This window comes from Epinephelus fuscoguttatus, linkage group LG16, assembly GCF_011397635.1.
Source record: "Epinephelus fuscoguttatus linkage group LG16, E.fuscoguttatus.final_Chr_v1".
Lineage (NCBI taxonomy): Eukaryota > Metazoa > Chordata > Actinopteri > Perciformes > Serranidae > Epinephelus > Epinephelus fuscoguttatus.
The window spans coordinates 14,958,906-14,974,869 of record NC_064767.1 but is presented as its reverse complement, the minus strand read 5'-3'; the positions used below and the strand labels follow the sequence as shown (position 1 = coordinate 14,974,869).

The window sequence follows — 15,964 nt, the reverse complement described above, 5'->3', positions numbered from 1 at the left end:
TGAGTCATGATTACAGAAGGGCCATGCTGTCGCCCTTCTGTGTTATGGTGAGCATGTGTAGGCTATATTGTATTGCGTCACTACATATGCTTTTTTGCTTTCCTGTCAAGATTTATCACAAGCTCAGTAGTACCATTCTCTCATGGTAAAAATAAAGCCAGAGGCAGATGATGTTTGGCAAAACTGCTAGCCTGTCTTTGTCGAGTAAAGGTAACAAAATCTGCCTACCAATACCTCTAAAGCTCACTAATAATTCACACATTGTTTAATATGTACATAAATAAAATTGGAAAAATGTCTTACGAGGAGTTGTGTGTGGCTAGGAGCTAGGCTAGTTGTTCCCCTGTCTTTGTGCTAAGCTAAGCTAACCAGCTGTAGCTTCATATTTACTGTACAGACTGCTTTTCCTCTAACAGTAATCTTTTAAGTTTTTCTTTCTCTGCAAATCTTTCTTGTCTAAGCCTTTGTATCCTGCACTTAGTGTCACTGAAGTTATGGAGAACTGCTAAACTACATTAAGCTTGTATGCTGAGCGGCTTGTATTAGCTGCCTGGGGCTTGTTTCAGAGTGAATCCTCCTGTCTGTGAAGCTGAAATTAAAAACCCATGCATGTTATAGTGAGGGCACACTGTAATGAACTTCTACTGGACGGAGACTACCTATGGATTCTATACACAGGTTGGCCATATTGAAGGCTTTACGTCCTCCACCTATAGGTCAAGTGTAGATCTCAAAGGATTAGGGGCATTCATATCAGTGGCTCTCCAACCCCACCCAGCCCTCTCATCTCCACACAATGGTGGGCCTCATGTAGGTGCTCTCTCTCCTGAGCTCTTTAATCAATATCATTAGGAAAATAGAAAGAGGCTCGCCACATTGTGTGCAAACTCCCCCTCTCCCACTCTGTGATGGGGCCTTTTCTCACTCATTCACCAGGTACTTCAGTGTAGGGCTATTGAGGTCGCTGTGAATGGGACCCACTACACCCAGAGGGAATATTGTCTGACCGGAGGCTAAAATCTGAGCGACCCCCCCTTCTCCTCCTCATCCCTCCCTTCCTCTCTGTCTCTGTCTGCAACATCACTTCAAAGAAGAATAAAAAATGTGGCACATGAGCGCTATTAATAAATGTATCACAACTGGTCTTTTTTTTTTTGAGTGAGGACCCTTTGCTGCGGCTGGACTCTCTTTCAAAGCCACCAGTCTTCCTCTCTGTATCTCCCTCCATTCGCTGGCCCACTTTACAGTCCCTAAGAAGTTCTGAAAGTCGGCAATCTGGCAGAGCACGATACGGCGGCTGCTTTTGAAGATTGGATGGTGATTAACCTTAGAGAGATTACTGCACACATACAACTTTGTGTATGAGCTGCCTTCTAACAACTTTATGCCGTGTTTTGGGGGTGAATTTGAGAAACAACATGTAGTCTGTTTTCCTGAGACTTTGGTCATCTGTCGGACATCTGTCAGACCTGGAGTTGATGCATGGGCTTGTGTGACACCCCCTCGCAAGCTCTCACACGCATCCTCTCTCTCTGTTTCACTGCCATCGTGACTGGCCTGAATATTTCTTTTGATCCGCACAGCTCCTCTCCTCTTGTGTTGCCGTTTAATAATTTATGGACATACAGTCACCGGACAAACTCCATCCGCGCTGAGAGCGACAGAAAGTGAGAATAAAAATTTCATTTGGCATAATTGCATGAAAAGAAACTGCAAAACTGGCCTTTTCATCTATAATTGATGTCTGCTTACAAGCCATGCATTATGCAAGGGGCTGTCTTTATGACAACCATGTATTAAATATCATGTTCTGGGGGTCGGGGGGTCTCGAGCTGCGTGCTTTCACTGCCACTCTGTTGGCTTTGGAAGTGAGTAATAGTCTACACTGACAGTGTGTGAGAGTAAAGAGAAGAAGAGGGATTGACAGTGAGAAAGTGATAGAGAGGAATTGACAGGGAGAGATGAGATGAAATGGGGGGACACGAGGGAGGGAAGGAGGGTGTGCTAGCTGACAACGGGTTAACAGGAATCCTTATTTTTAACAACATGTCATCACCAGCCGCCCATCTGCTCCTGTGCTGTCACAGTCCCTTGGGAGTGTGTGTGTGTGCGTGTGTGTGTGTGTGTGTGTGTGAATGTGTGAGAGAGAGTGATGCAAGCAAGCCACCACAGATCAGATCTCTGATCAGCACCAAACAGAGGAGGAGGAGGGGAGAGAACAAGGTTAGAGAGGTGGGTGGCACAAAGATATCTCCCTCCTCTAATATCCAAATGGGGTGTGACAGGGGAGGACAGTAGGAGTGGAGGTGAGCGTGTGTGTGTGTGTGTGTGTGTGTGTGTGTGTGTGTGTGTGTGAGACAGGAAGGTAAAGTAGGATTAGGTGGATCAATCTACAACTGCCCTCTCTGTGTTTGGATGGGGGGATGGAAGGAGATGGAGACGGAGGTCCAGAGGTAATGAGAGGGAATCTATTAACACAGAGGAGGGGGGGTATGAAGACACACAAAGAAAGAGAAGCGATGAAGAGGAGGAGGAGGAGGTGTGTGTAGGCTGTGCTGGACCTCCAGGGGTGGCCCCAACAGCTCGTTTTATTTATTTTTTTCGTATAAAGGAAGTAGTCCCTGGGGAAGAAGGGAGCGATTGAGGAGAGATGTTTGTCGGAGGTGGTAGTGGGGGTATGGACTTTGTGTTTTTACACAGCGGAGAGACAGGACCAACAGCTTGCCGTTCCGCAGGTCACTCATCATTAGCAAATACAGTTCCATTTCAGTCCGGTACAGTTAATCTCTCCACTTTTGTTCTGTCTTCATGCTTGTTTTCCTCGTTTTTCACCCACTTCAGACTTGTTTTTCTCCACACTGCAGCCCTCCAGTGGGCGCACTCCACTTTATCAAAAAGTTTTTGAGTGAAAATCTGATGGGATGAAAACATCTTGTTTTGATATTTATGATGATGCACTTTCTTTTTGCACGACATGTAGAGCAAGCAGTCCTCGGTCCTCGTTTGCCTCGTGTCTGCACTGAATCTGCATCTCACATCCAGTGCTGAAATCCCCCCCCCCCTCCTTTTCTTCATCTTCTTTCCAATGTCTCTCCTTCTCACCCCCCTCTTCATCCTTCAGGCATGGTAAATTTGAAGGCTAATTAGTCCAGAGAAACCAGTCATACCAAAGAAGAACCAACCCCAGGCCACACACACATCCTCCTATTGATCTTGTAGCACCAACACGAGCATAACCACACACACACAACAGAGGCAAACAAACAAGATGCAACAAGAGTTTTTAGACATATTACGGATGGTACAAGAAGTCAGCACGCTTGCATCATGCAAGTTTTCTGACCTTGACAGAGGTCAAGTGTTTCAAATATTCTGCATCACGCTCCCAGATGCTATTTACAGGCGGCGATAAAGGAAATGTTCTGCAGCATCAAAACCTTTTTTCTTGCATTTCTCTTCTCCTCAGTTCCTCCCGCGTTCTCAGCCGTCCCTCCCCCCCCCCACTCTCTGTTCCCAGTCTTTCCCTCATTTCTGATCCATTTTTTATGCATTACTCCATTACTCTCAACTCCCATTTACAGTGCATTACCTCCTCCCATCTTTCACAAACACACTTTATACTTCTCTCTCCTTCCTTCAGTCACTTTGCCTGCCTCCTTCCCTCCCTCGCTCTCCTCCAGTGCATTATGACACTTTCTTCTACTTCTCCCCTTCACCCCCTTTATTATCTCTTTGTCTCTTCTCCGGTCACGTCATCCCACACTAAGCGCTTCTTTTCCCCTTTATCTTTATTTCCCATCTAGTTTGTCATTCAGTGTACATCACGCTGTCTGTCTGCACTGCTGTCATCCTGCCTTTCTTTAATTGCTTATTCAAAGCATACCATGTAATTTGGTACTTGATATTGCCTATTGTCTCTGCTCTTTATAACACAAATGTACAAATGTCAGCTAATGTAATTAACACGGCCGGCGGTCAGTCCATCCAGACATTTATTTACACACATGAATGCACAGACAACCAGCAGACTTTGAGAACTGATGAGGTTATAAATCACTTTGTTACGAGCTGCATTGCTGGCGTGGAACAGATGCGTGAGCGGTGTGTAGAGATGCCATCGTGCAGCTTTAGAATCGGGTGACTGTGGTGATGTGGTCCTCAGCAAGTTCTTTAGAGTACAAAAGACACGCAGGAGTTCACAGCTGTTTTCATGTCAAAGGTAGTTCTCTTTGATAGTAGGACACAGCTGGCGGGAGCCCATCCTCATTGCTGTCGATAAAACAAAAAGAAGCAGATCAACAATTGGCTTTACTGGATTGGTAAAGGCCTCTTTTGCACAAAAATGCAAATGTGCAAATATGTTGCAAATGTCAGTGAAAGTAAATGGACAAATAATGAATCTGAAGGACTGGAATCTTGTATGCAAAACAGATGTGAGGCTGTGAGATCTAATCACTACTAAATACTTACATGTACAGTACAGGCCAAAAGTTTGGACACACCTTCTCATTCAATGCGTTTTCTTTATTTTCATGACTATTTACATTGTAGATTCTCACTGAAGGCATCAAAACTATGAATGAACACATGTGGAGTTATGTACTTAACAAAAAAGGTGAAATAACTGAAAACATGTTTTATATTCTAGTTTCTTCAAAATAGCCACCCTTTGCTCTGATTACTGCTTTGCACACTCTTGGCATTCTCTCCATGAGCTTCAAGAGGTAGTCACCTGAAATGGTTTCCACTTCACAGGTGTGCCTTATCAGGGTTAATTAGTGGAATTTCTTGCTTTATCAATGGGGTTGGGACCATCAGTTGTGTTGTGCAGAAGTCAGGTTAATACACAGCCGACAGCCCTATTGGACAACTGTTAAAATTCATATTATGGCAAGAACCAATCAGCTAACTAAAGAAAAACCAGTGGCCATCATTACTTTAAGAAATGAAGGTCAGTCAGTCCGGAAAATTACAAAAACTTTAAATGTGTCCCCAAGTGGAGTCGCAAAAACCATCAAGCGCTACAATGAAACTGGCACACATGAGGACCGACCAGGAAAGGAAGACCAAGAGTCGCTCTGCTTCTGAGGATAAGTTCATCCGAGTCACCAGCCTCAGAAATCGCAAGTTAACAGCAGCTCAGATCAGAGACCAGATGAATGCAACACAGAGTTCTAGCAGCAGACCCATCTCTAGAACAACTGTTAAGAGGAGACTGCGCGAATCAGGCCTTCATGGTCAAATAGCTGCTAGGAAACCACTGCTAAGGAGAGGCAACAAGCAGAAGAGATTTGTTTGGGCCAAGAAACACAAGGAATGGACATTAGACCAGTGGAAATCTGTGCTTTGGTCTGATGAGTCCAAATTTGAGATCTTTGGTTCCAACCGCCGTGTCTTTGTGAGACGCAGAAAAGGTGAACGGATGGATTCCACATGCCTGGTTCCCACTGTGAAGCATGGAGGAGGAGGTGTGATGGTGTGGGGGGGGTTTTGCTGGTGACACTGTTGGGGATTTATTCAAAATTGAAGGCACACTGAACCAGCATGGCTACCACAGCATCCTGCAGCGACATGCCATCCCATCCGGTTTTCGTTTAGTTGGACGATCATTTATTTTTCAACAGGACAATGACCCCAAACACACCTCCAGGCTGTGTAAGGGCTATTTGACCAAGAAGGAGAGTGATGGAGTGCTGCGGCAGATGACCTGGCCTCCACAGTCACTGGACCTGAACCCAATCGAGATGGTTTGGGGTGAGCTGGACCGCAGAGTGAAGGCAAAGGGGCCAACAAGTGCTAAACACCTCTGGGAACTCCTTCAAGACTGTTGGAAAACCATTTCAGGTGACTACCTCTTGAAGCTCATGGAGAGAATGCCAAGAGTGTGCAAAGCAGTAATCAGAGCAAAGGGTGGCTATTTTGAAGAAACTAGAATATAAAACATGTTTTCAGTTATTTCACCTTTTTTTGTTAAGTACATAACTCCACATGTGTTCATTCATAGTTTTGATGCCTTCAGTGAGAATCTACAATGTAAATAGTCATGAAAATAAAGAAAACACATTGAATGAGAAGGTGTGTCCAAACTTTTGGCCTGTACTGTATACTATGCAGGATTGTTGCCAACAATGCAGCCAACCCCAGATTCACTCTCATTTTGCATTTTGCCTTGCTATATTAAGATTTATTCTGCATTGTCTCCCTTGAATGCCTGCTGCTTACAGTTTGTCACCTGATTGCTACCTTTTTATAAAGCTCCAACCTCACCTAAGTGTTGTGGGGGTGCACATAAATGTCCATAAATGTCCCATACAGAAGAATGGAACAAAATAAGAAAATACAAAGAGCAGAGTCTTTGCAGAAAAATACACCACCACACACCTCTACTGGGTCATAAGTGATGACTGAGAGGGACTTCTTCTGTATGAGTATATACATTGTTGTTGTTTTTTTTTAGAAGAATCCTACATAGTATATCTTTCATATTGAAATTTAAATGCAATATAATGTATAGCAGCAAATTGTTTTACACTGAAAACCATCTATCTGAATTCATGTGATCATCAGCCAATATAAAATTGTGCAGTCAGTGCGGAAACGTAATTTCCAATGTATATCCAGTATCTGTAGGGTGCACAAATTCAGGCAGAAAATTTAAGTGTTCAATATTAAAAAAAAAAGTTTTAAAATTCAAATGGTTAAAAATCAAGTAAAACAGTGGGATGCTTGTGTTCTGATTTGAATGATGTATCTTGAATTTTGGCGTCTCATCAAATTCAGACACTAAAATTCAAGAGAAAAAATATAGATACTAACATCTGAGATACTAAGGATGAACAATCAGGCCTGAGTGCATTTAACTCATCATCAGGAGTACTTCGTCTAGACCAGGGGTGTCAAACTCATTTTAGTTCACCGGCCACATACAGTCGGATTTGTTCGCGGGTGGGCTGGACCAGTAAAACCATAATATCCTGGAATGTCTAAAGAAGTCAGTCTACTACTCGTTGTCATTACATGTGCATTTTTCTGTACATTTCCACTCCTGTGTAGTCATCCTGACATCACCACACCAAACTAAACGAAAAGAGAAGAACTGTATTCTGGTCGGGGTGGAAAAGCCTCTGAAGCAGCATTTTACATGAAGAAAGCTACTCAGTGTTTAACTTGCTCCTGAAACCTTGCACCTCTTAGCCTCCACAAGTGCATCACTATTAGGTGTGCAAGGTCATTCAGTGGGCCGGATCAGACCCTTTGCCTGTTCTGGCCTCCGGGGCATATGTTTGACAGCCCTGGTCTAGACCCTATTAATGTCATTATTGCTCTCAGTTAAAGTCAATAAAGTTAACATGTCTCGGCCTCCACTGCATCTATTTTAACAATTCCTGCTTCTTGGATGTCCACAAATTTTATAGACCCGAATGAGTGTAATCATCATCCAGGAAATATTTTTCTAAGAAGGATCATGTTTTAGACCTAGGTTTGGAGTAAAACTGAAAAATGTGTGGATGATTATGGAAGAACACATGTCCCATTAAGCTGTTCAAGAATATTTGCTCTTCTTGAACCGCATAAAATACAGTTGACTACTTTTATTCGACTCCAGTAAAAGGGGCTTACAGAAAACTATAACCTTCATCGACATCTATCTGTAACCATGAGATACTACAGCAACATTGGGCAAAAGTTGTGACTGACACATGAAATGGTAGAACCAGGCCTCGGAGCGATCCACCAGACAGGTTGTCCATTCTCGCAGGGTCACCTTCCTGTTCCTGTTGTGGTCACATGACCTGCAATCACAGCACAGTATAACACATAGTGACATCATAACACACTCACGCTTATGAACGCATACATTTGAATGCACACACAACATGACTGATACAAATGGAGATGGTATGAAGATGCAACTGCACTGGGGCTCTTCAACAGCCATTGTCTTTCAGTTCACCCTGCAGCATTGTCTCTGAAGGGTACTCCTTCAATTTGTGTTAATCCATGGGCAGCGGGAGACACAGTGGGTAATAAACATTATCATTGCTGGGAATGGCTTGACATTGACACAGCCAGCCCTACTCCCACAAAACCTGTCACTGCAGACTGGCAGAGAAAAGGGGGTTGGGTGGGAGTATGAGTGGTGGAGAAGGGGGGAGAGATAGAAGGATGAAAGAATGAGTGGAAATTAGGAAAGGATTGATGGAGAGGGAGTCAGAGGAAGATTAAAGTAGGAAGCACAGAAGGGGGAAAGAAGTGCTTCAACATGGAGGAGGAGCAAGATGATGGAGAGATGGGGTGGTCATAAGATCGAAGGGGAGGAGGACACAGGAAGCGGGTGCTGGCATGGAGGATGAATGGATAGATGCCGTGCAGAGAGAACAGCATGGTGGGAGGTGCAGCTTGGTCACAGAGCGGGGGCGAAATGCATCGCAGTGTGACATTTTAACCCTTGGTGTTTCAGTAATTAGCTGGAAAGTAACATATTGCAAGAGACAGAAGGTGCACATTATGAACCTTTGTGTGACATAAGGTGATGGTGATATGAACATGGTGAGCAACACTGCCCTTACGTTATTGACAACTCAGTCACCTGATGGTAGGAAGGATTTTACCCACTTTAAATAGGCCATGTAATCATAGATTGTTTTCCTCCCATGCAACTGGCTGCCTGAAAAAAACATGCAACACTAAATGAGTCATTAGTTAGTGTATGTGAATGCTGTGATGGTATGTCCTTCTCACTTTTCAGAAACAAAAAAAGGTGCCAGTGCTAATTTCATTCAAATTTGAATCACCATCATATAATTTCTCCTGTCATCCAATACTTATAATATTGGAGGCAAAACTGGACGAGGTACTGACTGAAAGAACTGTGCAGCGCAGTGCTCCAGAGGCATCTTCTTGTAACGCAGCTTCCTCAGGTCCCTGCGGCTCAACTTTCCATCGTTGTTCTTGTCCAGTATGGCAAATCTTTGCTACAGAGAGAAAAGAAGAGAGATAAAAGTGTTCAGTTTATCGTTATTTGCAGTGCTTATTTAATTTATATGCCAGTAAATGAAATTACCATGCACTGTTAGACACGCTTGCCTGGCAACCATCCTTCACCTTGGTCCGAAATATCTTAACATCTGTTGGATGGATTGCCATGAGATTTTGTACTGAATGTTCAAGAGGCACCATCATCAGGTCTAAATTTTAATCTGCCCAACACACCTCATCTGTATTTTGTGTTTAGTCCTGCGCTAACATGCTAAATTAAGAAGGTAAACATTATACAATTACACCTGCTAAACATATACTTGTTTGGAAGATGTGGGAGTGTGTCTTTGTTCCCTCAGATCAGCCCCTTCGCCAGTGAGGTAGTGATTTAACTCCAGTTAGTTTGTTTGTCTGTTGGTGTGTGTTTAATCAATATTGTTAGTGTGCTATCTCAAAAAGTTGTCGACAGATTTTAAAATGGAAACTGAGGGAACATCAGGTGTAATTTAAGATGGAAAAATTGTTCATGAGAGAACACTGGGTTGAGGGAACAAAGGGACAAATTTAATTTAAAATATATAGGGTTAAGGAGAACATAAGTCTAAGGATACGTAGGGCTGAGGGATCACAGGGCTAAGGGAACATAAAGCTGAGGGAACATAGGGTTGAGGGGTCACAAGACTGAGAGAACCTAGGGCTAAGAGAGCATAGAGCTGAGGGAACACAGGGCTGAGGGAACATAGGGCTGAGGGCATATGGGGCCGAGGGAATATATGACTGAGATATCTCAGGGCTGAGGGACCATAAGGATGAGGGGGCATAGGGTTAAGGGATCACAGGGCTGTGGGAACATAAAATTGAGGGAACAAAGGACTGAGGGAACATAGGAGTGAGGGATTACAGGGCAGAGGGAACATCGGACTGAGGGAACATAAGGCTGATGGGTCATAGGGCTGATGGATCACTGGGCTGGGGGAACATAGGGCTAAGGGAACGTAGCCCTGGAGAACATATAGCCAAGGGATCACAGTGTTGAGGGACCTTAGGGCTGAGGGATCTCAGGACCGAGGGAACATAGAGCTGAGGAGACATAGGGCTGAGGGATCACAGGAAAGCGCTCGAGAACATATGACTGAGAAATCACAGCGCTGAGGAAACATAGGATTAAGGGATCACAGTGCTCAAGGAGCATGGAGCTGAGAAGACATAAGGCTGTCGGATCACAGGGTGTGGGAACATAGGGCTGAGGGAACACAGCCCTGGAGAACATATGACTGAGGGATCATGGGACTGAGGGATCACAGGGCTGAGGGAACATAGGGCTGAGGGAACATAAGGCTGACCCACCGTTGACATTAGCTCTTTTAGCTCAAAGCATCACTGTGCCTAAGTACAGCCTCACAGAGCCGCTAGCATGGCTGTAGACTCTCAAAAAGTTCTATCCTAGAGTTAATATTGAAAGACGAAACCCTAAATCTAGGTAATATATACACAGTGTTGGAGATGTGTGAAGTGCCACAAAAATAGTTTCACTCCACAAAAAAGTATATCAATTTTCAGATCATCAAAATAATGCATGAGTGTTCATTTAATTCATCTGAGGCCAGGAGGTCAAGTCGGCTGGTGGGAGGGTATTAAGTTATCCCTCCATTCACCATCTTATTGAATAATTTAGTGATTATTGACCAAATCCTATTTATACATGGTGTTCTTGAGAGCCCCTGTCTCAATCTGTGGACGACCACACCACAAGCAACACAATAACTTGCCACTTACAGTGGGTTGTTAGCATCGATTTCTTGGCTGGACAATGCAAGAAGCGCAGTTTGTATATTAGTGTGATGACGGTGTCTGGTGTCTAAAACAACTTTGTGTTCAGTGTTAGGTTTCTCTGGGGGTGAAAGTGATCCCTGGGTACGTTCTTCTTCCGGCTATAGTTCCTTTAGCATTACATTTTGTTGTGGATATTGATTTCATTTGCGTCGTCATTAGCTGAGGTCATGGCAGATCATTAATCACGTTCACTACGATCATCCTCTTCCTCTCTGGTGTATCAGTCTGCTGTTTAGACTCAAGCGTGAAGTTCCGGCTACCTTTGCTAGTTGTGTCCTTTGGGTGTGGCTGAGGCAGCTCTGGGGCGGGGCTGCAGGTGCGTAGGACTCCCCCATACGACTCAGGAGCAGAAACCAGTCCAGGAGACGATATGGAAACTGGCTTAACTCCTCCTCGGTGCATTTAGCCTTGGGGACTGATCAAGAAGGAGCTTAGTTGGCAGGCTGCAGCACACAGTGGAAACTGTGTGTAATATCTAATGCTGTGTGTGTGTGTGTGTGTGTTTACCCAGACAGGGTCCTGTGTGAGCCAGTCCAGTGCGGCGTCTCTTTCTGCAGGCTTCTTTATGCAGCAAACACTCATTCCCATAGGTCCTTCCCAGAACACTGCACACTGGTGCCCTCTGCCTGATCACATGAGCCAATGCCCAAATGCAAAACATGATGTGAGGATGGATTGTACAATGTGCACATGTGTACATCATGAATTCATCACAAAATCTACATCTTTTTTCAGTTTTATATGTGCATCATTTCCAAATCAAAGACAGTGAACTATGCAAACAGATGAAAGATACATTTGAGAACATCTGCTGGTCAGAAACAGAAATGATCAAAATCAGTTTACCGTGGACAGGACTCAGGACAAACACACTTGGGGACAAGGACTCCGTTTTCCTGAACTGCCTGACACCAAGATCCCACAGGACTGTGGCATTTCAGCAGCTCACAAAGCTTTTCTGAAACACGAAGAAACAATCTTGTTACAACACAGTTATTCTGTTTCCTATAGTTTTACGTCTGTGTTTTCTTTGTCTGATTACAGGCCTGCTCTGATAACCGGTTATTCAACTTTCAGCACTGATTAAAGATGTTTTGGATGAGAGCATTATCTTGTAAGGGTCTATTTAAGATGATGAAATGCCACAGAGTGGTGGATGAAACAACAGAGTAAGTTAGAGGAGGGAAAAGAAAAGCAAATGAATGATGACAACCACCTGGCCACCAGTGCTATACATTCAGTTCTAGGTCCAGAATTTACAGCCAAAATGTCTTCTTTTGGAAATGAATGAAGGAATACTAACTATATAGATCATCGTCTGCTCATTCTTCTCATTACACACATGTTAATGTACATTTATCTTGTACTTTTTTGACTCTGAACTCTCCCTGACACCTTTTAAAAGGTGACGTACCAGCTATCTAAACAATTTTCAACATATTTTAATCACTTGATGTGGAAAAAACTGATTTGCTGCAGCTCGTTATGCTTTATTGGACCTTTGACTTTAGAAAAAGAGCAAAAATACCCTCAGGCAGTACTTACTGTGTCTATGAGAGATGTAAAACTGACATGCATTCCTCTTGTATACTGTACATTAAAGTCTTACCTGGCTCTACTCTGCCAATGTACGGTCTCAGGCTCTCCTCAGCTTGCCTCTGTCTGCGCTGGGCTCTGCCTCCCTGACACACACACACACACACCCTATCATGTTCTCTGCAGAGCTGAAACGATCATATGTTTTTCTTTTCATGTTGTTCCACAGGCATGCACTAACTCAGGTATGAACTTGTCTGTCAATGCAAACCTATTGTCTCAAACTCTGGATCATGAGTCTGAATGATGTGCCCCCACATGAAAATCATTTCTGTGTTCTGTGATGCATCGCGGGGGGTGGGGGGGGGTGGGGGGGGGGCATACCACAATAAAAATGGTATGCGTTCTATATCACATCCATCTTCCATCATGTGCCCCAATTCCTAACTTGTATTTCTAGAAACTTTGTAGTTGGCGCCAGGTCCACATCTGCCCCCAAAGTCCTACCAGATGAGATGAGAAACAGGTGCAATGCTGACCCAAATTACTGGAGCCATGCTTCCATCGCTCGTGAGCTGCTATTCAAACACCTATCACCAAACAATCCTGATGACTGGAACAGCATGATGGTATCTTACAAAATATCCATGTGATCTTTTACCATTCCCTGCTCATGAAACCAGCTCATCATTTTTTTTTATTAAAGGGACAGTTTGATGCAGAATCATCACCTGCATTTACCAGTCTAGAGTGTTTTGGTGTTGGTTGCTGAGTATTGGAGGTTTTGGCTGTAGAGATGTTGAATATGATGGCACTCGGCTAGTGGCCCTCAAAGCACCAAAATGTGCAAATCAGCAATGTGTCTTTTCAGAAATCATGACCCTGTTACTCAAAATAATCCTCAGCACTTGTTGTGAGCAGTTTCATGTAGGAAGTATTTTGTTTCTGCTGAACTACACCTGCAAACCGTATCGCCATGCAGAGGAAAGCGTGCATCTTCTCATGGACAAGAGGCTTGTGTGCATGACAGCACGAGATGTAAGAATGAATCACTTCCTCTTTGGCCGAGCTGTAACATTTGCTAGCTCAGTGGTGCCAGGTGAGCTGGGAGTAGATGCACGATTCCTTCCTCGCAGAGTCATGACTGATAGGTGTAGTTTGGTAGAAAGAAAATAGTTCCTTATTAAAAACTGCTTAAATCAAGGTCTGTGGATTACCTTGAGTATCCTGGTCATGATTTCTGGATTCATGATTGTTGAGCTGATTGCCATCTAGCTACATTATATTCAAGAGAGGGTAGATACGGCCGATATCTCCAACACTTGGCAACTTACACCTACCTCAAGACTGATATATAGCACTGCAGGTGAGAAAAAAATGTCTTTTTCTTTGGTGTGAACTGTCCCTTTAAACTTTGTGCCCAACTACTATGTGAGAAAATTTGGACAGAAGCCACAGACAGAGGTAGACTCACCATGGATGTACAAGTGTGAAGACTCAGGACAAGAAACAAGGCAAAGGTCAAGCTCATGTTCATGGCTGAAACATCCAGTGGGCGGGTAGACATTGACAAATGATCCTGCAGGAGTGAAATATTGGACTCCAGTCAGGCACACTTAGATGTGGTTTCTATCTCTGTTGAACATATACAGAAAAAGATCATACATATTTGTTTCTATTTCCAGCAGCGCCGCCCCTCTACCTTTACATTTCTTGATATCAATTACATTTCAGTTAAAAGCTGAGAAATAAATAGCACTGAAGGACTATCAATTTACCCAGATAATGCTCCATTAATAGATGCATTTTTTCTTTCTTTCTTCTGTGGTGTCGTTTACACGACTATTACTCTATTTCCAGTCATTCTGATAATGTAGCGGGAAACAATGCAGCTCATTGAGTCTCAAGAAAACAATTATTTTCCATTACAGAGGAAACAGAGGGTTGAATTACACAGAGAGGACATTCAGCTTTCAGTTGAGGAAGTTATTACAGTCTAACAAGTCACTCTCTTTCCCCCTGCCTGCTTGGGAAAAAAATCCATCTTACCTGGGCCTCTGTCACTCCTTTCTTCTGTTGTTATTCCCTTGTTAGTGCTCTCCTTCTTTTCCTTGTCGCCAGATACCTTTGTCTCTCCGTCTCACCGGCTCCTGTGAAGGTGTATCCTTTTTTACTGCCTTCTTCAGCAGTCTTTACTTTTGTCTTTTCATTTGATCCATCTATTTTTACATTCTTGCCTTATCTAACCCCTCCTCTCTGCTTTCCCCTGTCTGTCTGACTTTCTTCCCTTCACTTAGCTCTTTGTTGATTGCAGCCGAGTGAGTGCACAGGTAGCTGAACTCAGTGGTTTAAAGACACTCTGCAACTCAGTGTGGCTGAGATGGAATATGGGGGAAAGTATGGGAGAGCTGTATTTACTGAGAAAGACAGTAAAGGAGAGAGAGAGGGGATGAGTTGTTTTGGAAGTGGGGTGGTTTTCATTGAAGTTGGCTCTGGTCCTCAGAGAGATTTACAAGCCAGAGAGAACATATGGTCACACTTCTTCTTCCCTTCCTGCCGTTAGCACATTCAAGATCCCTTTATATTTCAGACACGTGCAAACACATACCAAAAGGTAAAGGGAAATGCATGTGTGGAGAAAGGACACCTCTGAAAGTATGAACTGTCAAGGGCGATAATAAGGAAAAGGCTGCACTCTAGTGGTTGTATTAGTCAATAACAGCTTCACTGTAAAACAGGCACAAACTGTAGGGCCTGCAGGTAAAAATCACAAAATGTATTTTAATCAAAAAAGTTATGAAGCCATAATTTCGTGAATACTTTGGTTTTAAAGTTGTTTTTTGACTCCGTTTCCTCTTAAAATATTAAATAAAACCATGCTCTAAACATTTTCCCTGAGTAAGCTCCTCTCAAAGTGCAGAAGAAGTACTGAATATTAAATTGAGGAGAAAACACGATACAAAAAAAACATGAATAAGTAAAACAGAAAAATTATAAAATAAACATATCCTTGAAAATAAGTATGTGCATCCTGTTGGTAAAGCAGCAGCATGTCTGTGAGTGTTTTGTTTGTTGTGATTTAGGGAAATGCGAGCAGCTGCCCCAGGGCCTGAGACCTTCAGGGGTCTGAAAAACCTAATAGTCTGTATATATAAGATTAGCTTTGTGCTAATTTGAGTAATTGCAAAGTTGTTTGGGAAAAAAAAACACCATATCACAATATCACCCAAACTTATAGCAGCCTTAAGGCGGGTCTTGTTTTGTTACCTGCATTGACCACCTGTCTTGTAAAATTTGCATGACAGAAAGGATGACAAACAGGGATACAATAGAGGCCCTGAGCTAATCTTGTTACGATCAGTCCCCGAATTTAGGGACATCTTAGGCACATTGTGCAATAAAGCTTGATTATATTACACTGATGATTAAACAAGCATAATTTAACCAAACCAAATTAGCATTAACTAACCACAAAACAAAATTACCACAATAACAACATCTGCTATTGTGCAATCATCCCCTAGTCATCAGCAAAGTTCTTAGAGAGTCTTATAAATGCTTTAAATAAGGCTTTGTACAACACCTTAAGGTGTGACACTAACTAATGCTTTTATTA

The 15,964-nt window shown here is 43.1% G+C and overlaps 1 protein-coding gene across 2 annotated transcripts; it reads right to left on the bottom strand.

The window, feature by feature from the left end:
* Nucleotides 1-4,004: 4,004 nt before the first annotated feature.
* sparcl2 (SPARC-like 2) lies at nucleotides 4,005-14,712 on the bottom strand. Of its 2 annotated transcripts, none has more exons than XM_049599670.1 (9): nucleotides 14,398-14,712; nucleotides 13,823-13,983; nucleotides 12,422-12,494; nucleotides 11,659-11,770; nucleotides 11,320-11,438; nucleotides 11,073-11,227; nucleotides 8,863-8,975; nucleotides 7,699-7,793; nucleotides 4,005-4,269 (listed from the first exon to the last, which is right to left on the bottom strand). In XM_049599670.1, exons 2-9 carry the CDS (start codon nucleotides 13,913-13,915, stop codon nucleotides 4,214-4,216), a joined length of 816 nt encoding a protein of 271 aa, XP_049455627.1. In that variant the 5' UTR covers nucleotides 13,916-13,983; nucleotides 14,398-14,712; the 3' UTR covers nucleotides 4,005-4,213. The 2 variants fall into 2 exon arrangements, with proteins under 2 accessions (XP_049455627.1, XP_049455626.1); XM_049599669.1 differs by having other exon boundaries at nucleotides 13,823-13,927.
* Nucleotides 14,713-15,964: the final 1,252 nt, after the last annotated feature.

Bases quoted from the DNA above. Each gene is read 5' to 3' on its own strand.
- sparcl2 (XM_049599670.1), bottom strand. From the start codon at position 13,915: ATGTCTACCCGCCCACTGGATGTTTCAGCCATGAACATGAGCTTGACC. The intron at 11,228-11,319 runs GTAAACACACAC...CTTCTTGATCAG, and splicing joins TCACACAGGACCCTGTCTGG to TCCCCAAGGCTAAATGCACC. The intron at 7,794-8,862 runs GTCAGTACCTCG...CTGTGATTGCAG, and splicing joins TGCGCTGCACAGTTCTTTCA to GTCATGTGACCACAACAGGA.